This window comes from Zeus faber, assembly GCF_960531495.2.
Source record: "Zeus faber genome assembly, chromosome: 4".
Taxonomy (NCBI): Eukaryota; Metazoa; Chordata; class Actinopteri; order Zeiformes; family Zeidae; genus Zeus; species Zeus faber.
Genome location: NC_137191.1, coordinates 25,663,843 through 25,668,842, shown reverse-complemented (window position 1 = coordinate 25,668,842; position 5,000 = coordinate 25,663,843). Strand labels below are relative to the sequence as shown.

Sequence of the window (5,000 nt, the reverse complement as noted above, 5' to 3'; positions counted from 1 at the left end):
GTAAAATACTAAGGCTTGCCAGGGGAGGACACACACACACACACACACACACACACACACACACACGCACACACGCACACACGCACACACGCACACACACGCACACACACACACTCTCTCTCTCTCTAACTAGACTGGACACTTGTATTGGTTCGTTAAAGTGGACCTATTATGCTCCTTTTCACCTAGTTAATATATGGTCTCTGAGGTCCCTGAAACATGTTTTTAAAGTTCTTTGCTGTAAAAAACACTCAGATTATGCATTTGAGCCGTTCTAACATGGGTCCAATCCACCCTGTCTGAAAACGGGCTGTTTCAGTGGGAGGAGCCACCATCCCGAGGCCCCTGGTTGCCCCTCGTGCGTCCAGGTTTTCTTGTAGTCACTACTGTAACTTTCTCTGATTTCACCTCATCACTCCACCAAAATCTGTATCTCAATGAATTTGAGCTGAGAAATAAACAATCCAGTTGCTGAATTTTCACTCATATTCGATCTACAAGGCCTCATTTAAAAGTTTGTCCCAACTTTAAGGAGCAGTGTCAGTGTCCGGAGCGGCACAGAGCTTAGAGCACCATGCTATACAGTGGGGCTCGGGGCTTTTTTGTTTCATTCTATTATGAAAACTTTGAAAAATAAAAGATTATAAATGAAATAAATACAACTACAGTTTTATCTGGAGAAATATGGAGCGGATCACGTTCCGCAGCCTACAGTACAGTCAACCTGCTGTGGACATACACACACACACACACACACATACTCTTCTGCAGTTTTGTCACGGACAGTTGGTATTAATTCCTCTTTCTTTTAAAAGATTTGTGCTGGTCCCTGCAGCCAACGGAGCACTTCCCATGCTTAGCTCTTAGCTTTGATGCTGGCAGGGCTGGTCGTGCTCCAGCCATGGGTGGAGTTACTCAGGTGGGGGGTGGTTCTAATTCTACTGAAGTGATGTAAATTAGGGCAGCAAAGCTGAACGTCTCGTTTAAGGACATGTTTTCTGAAACGGACAGATCACAAAAAACTGAGTGGGTTGTCTTATTTCACAGTTTGTGTGTTCGTAGGCCCGTCAGAGACCCAACTGTATGTGCACAAACAATGGACAGGTAAGTTTTTCATGATAGGTCCCCTTTCAGTGTTGAACTAGTGCTTGATCTATGTAGTTAGATGTCAGTCTTGTTGTTATTATGGGATGTCACTATTCCAGGCTAAAACAGGGGATGCCGTATATTGAGATTATCCCATTACAAAAATATATAGCATATCACATATTAAACATGTCAAAAAAGCATATATATAAACAAAGAAACAGCTTGACTTTAGATGCCCCAAAGTGAAGTAAACCGTAAATCATTGTTTTCTAATAATCCAACGGTCTACAGTATATTACTGGTTCTCAACCCTTTTTACATCAAGAACCCTCAATTTGATTAAAATTTTGTCTCTAGGATCCCAATCAGATAAGATTTTTACTGTTAGATATGATTTACTCCAAACTTTCATACCTGTCCCCATACTATAGTTAGAGAGATAACAGTGAAACTAAGATCAACACAGTCATTATTCTACATTCTCTAATGGTGCTAATGATTAAACATTTGGTAGTACTAGTGGTTAAACTATTATAACTATAAACTATAATATATATATATATATATATATATATATATATATATATATATATACAGTGGTACTTTGACTTACGAGTTTAATTTGTTCCGTGACAGAGCTCGTAATTCAATCTGCTGGTATAGCAAATCAATTTTCCCCATTGAAATTAATTGTAATGCCATTGATCCGTTCCAGCCCCCAAAAACCACCCCAATTTTTTTTGTTACGTGTTTTTAAATAAGAAAAATGTATCTATAAATAACAAATTTTGTATAAAAACATGATAAAACATAATAAAAGACAATGTAAAGAAATAAACTGGTTTTATAAAGTGTATTTACCTTGGAGATCAGACGACTTGGACTAACGGAAGATGCTGGTGGAGGTGGAGGGTGGAGGAGATAGGCGGAGGAGGTTGGAGGAGTTTGTTTCGTGCTACACTTTATTGTTGAACTTAATTGCTACAATTTTTTTTTCACTTCACTTTCGCTTAACTAAAATTCACCAATTCCATCACACACACACCTCGCTTATATTTTTTTTCTGATTTCATGCTTTAATTCAATGGACATCATCCGCTTCTTCTTCTCAGCACTTACTTTCTTAGGACCCATGGCTAGAAATGTTTTTTTTGGCAACATAACTGCACAAAACGCACAAATTGCAAGCACAAAACACAAAAGAGATGCTTCCACAGTCAGGTCACCACGTGAAGTGAAGGAGTGAGACGCGGGATGCTGGCCGCATTCGCTCGCCACGCCAACTAGTGGCAGCACCTGAAGCTCGCTCCTCGTAACTCACATTTTTTCTCACAAATCAATACAAGAAATCCACGGAAGGACGGCGCGTAACTCGGAAAACTCGTATGTTAGTGCACTCGTAAATCAAGGTACCACTGTATATATGTATATATATATATATATATATATATGTAATGATCACATTTAACCTTTAATTATTACACTGGGGATCCCCTGGAACCTCTTGAAGGACTCCTGAGGGGTTCCCAGACCCCACCTTGAGAACCTGTGCCTTCAACATATTTTATAGATTTGTCACGTATAGGTGTAATAATAAGAGATGGGGTACGAGTAGCCTTCGCGATCCGTGTTCCTTTCAGGTTTTCAAATTCCTCCTTTAATGACAAACATTACAACATGCTTTTTAAACATGTGATTCACCAAGGCCGTGAAAAGCACAGCAGAATTTGATGCTATTTAATATGACAAAATTATCGAATGCATGGTGGTTGTTTAAAATCCCAAAAAGTGGCATTTTTTGTTTTAGTTAGAATTTTATATATATATATATATACACTGTATATACACTGTGGTCTTCTCCTGCAAGTGTGACGATATCACGAGCATCACTGCTAACTGTTAGTGTCAGAAGTGGGATCGGGGTACTCTTCATGCTTGGAATCTGTCTGGCAGGACAATACGCCCCCCTATACGCCCACTCTGCCACAGGAAAGAGAGATAGAGAGAGAGAGAGAGAGACGAGAGAGAAAAAATGAAATATATGTCTGCTAAAGACATAAATGGTTCACACATATTCACTCCCACCTGCTTGAGATTTAACTCTTTCACACAGGGAAGGATGGCTTCACACCGCCCCCGCACTCCCATAGACTTTCACACATCTCCAGCTGGAAAGCCGAGAGGAATCGTATTTTATGCCTTGTTTGATGCGGACGGGGGCCACGGAAATAGACCGCGGCGAGGCGGCGAACCAAAAAAAGAAAGAGGAACAAAACAAAACAAACAAAAAAAAAAGTTCAAGAACAAACAGATATTTTAGCGTGGCCCGCTCGTTGGCACCGGGGGATTAGCGAGAAACTTAAGCGGGAAACGGAGTCGTCGCCGCCTTCCTTTCCCTGTAACGCGCGAGCCGTCGTTTTGTGATTGTTGATTGATCGCGCGTTTTGCGGCTTTTCGGGCGGCGGGAAGAGTGTCGGCGCGAGCGTGTGCTGGCGGGAGATAATAACCATATTTAACATCTTATGACAGTCTGATTTCCTACGCGTCGTCAGAGCGACGCCGCTGCATTTTTCACAGGTCCTCGCTTCACTCGCTCGCTCGCTCGCTCTCTCTCTCTCTCTCTCTCTCTCTCTCTCTCTCTCTCTCTCTCTCTCTCTCTCTCTCTCTCTCTCTCTCTCTCTCTCTCTCTCTCTCTCTCTCTCTGTCTCGCTCTCTCTCTCGCTTCCCCCTTGCATATTTTCATCTCTCCCACATTTCTTCTCGCTTTTCCCTCCCTCCCTGCCTCTCTCTCTCTCCCTCTCTCTCCCTCTCTCTCTCTCTCTCTCTCTCTCTCTCTTCCCCTCCTCCGTCTCTCCTCCTCTCCCTCTATCTGTCCTTCTGCTTGTCTTTCTCACCTAGCAGCTGCTGTGTCCATACCGTACAGTGTGTGCTATTTCTGAATGAGGCTTTCTTCTCGTCCCGTGGGCCCTCGCCCAAGTCCGACCGGAGCGCGAGAGAGAGAGAGAGAGAGAGAGAGAGAGAGATGAGATGAGAGAGGAGAAATATACAAGCGATCCGTTACTGTCCGTTGCTGTTTACGTTAGTCATAGGTTCATTTGACTCGTTGCCAAAGTATCATATTTGGTACACTTATAATTTAGACCTTTTCTTTGCTCCCTCCAGTTTGGTGTTAGATTCTAGTGCTGAATCCAGACTCTGTATATATTTCAAAAACGGGTTGAGAGGACCCGGAATCCAGAGGAATACAGTGCGGGGTGCGGGTGGGGTGCAGGCGGGGTGGGGTGGGACTGGCAGAGATCCGCCGGCTCCATTATCGGGCAGATTTGAAACACCTTTGCCCACCTTGCTGCTGGCTTCATGTGCGTAGACCTCTCCAGATTGGCCCCTGTCAAAGCACCCTTCCAACTTGAAGGAATCCGCCAAATGGACAGCGAATCAGCCAATGGATGAATGTGAAAAAAAAAAAAAAAAAAAAAAATCCAAAAATCAAGTCGGACGCGGATGCGTTTCTACCGCCCCGTGATTTAAGAAATCGTTCAGTCTTTTTTTTTTTTGTTCCTTCTTGAAGCGAAGACGTGTTCATGAAATCCACATCTACCTCTGTCCCCCTCTGCTCCCCGCCACACCTTTTATTTTATTTTTTTTAAATTTTTTTATTTTATCCTTTGGTTGATTCCGTTTTTTTTTACTTTTTTTTTTTACTTTTTTTTCGCCAGGATTGTCATCGCCTGGTTCTCTTAAGAAGCCGGGGAAGTTTGATTTCAACGCCCTGTCCTCCCAGACGAGGTCCCCCCGCATGGCGTTCACACACCACCCGCTGCCCGTGCTGGCAGGAGTGAGACCAGGTGAGAGACCGACCCCGACCCCACCCGACCCCCCCCCCCCCCCCCCCCCCCCCCACACCCCCACCC

At 43.5% G+C, this 5,000-nt stretch overlaps 1 protein-coding gene across 1 annotated transcript in view; it reads left to right on the top strand.

The window, feature by feature from the left end:
• Positions 1-5,000, top strand: part of LOC307229511 (nuclear factor 1 X-type-like) — a gene marked incomplete at its 3' end in the record, with an annotated part of 115,283 nt that overhangs the window by 98,431 nt on the left and 11,852 nt on the right. The window contains exon 9 of the mRNA XM_079999510.1: positions 4,806-4,934. Within this exon, the coding sequence (XP_079855636.1) occupies positions 4,806-4,934 (129 nt within the window). The remainder of the gene's footprint in view (positions 1-4,805; positions 4,935-5,000) is intronic.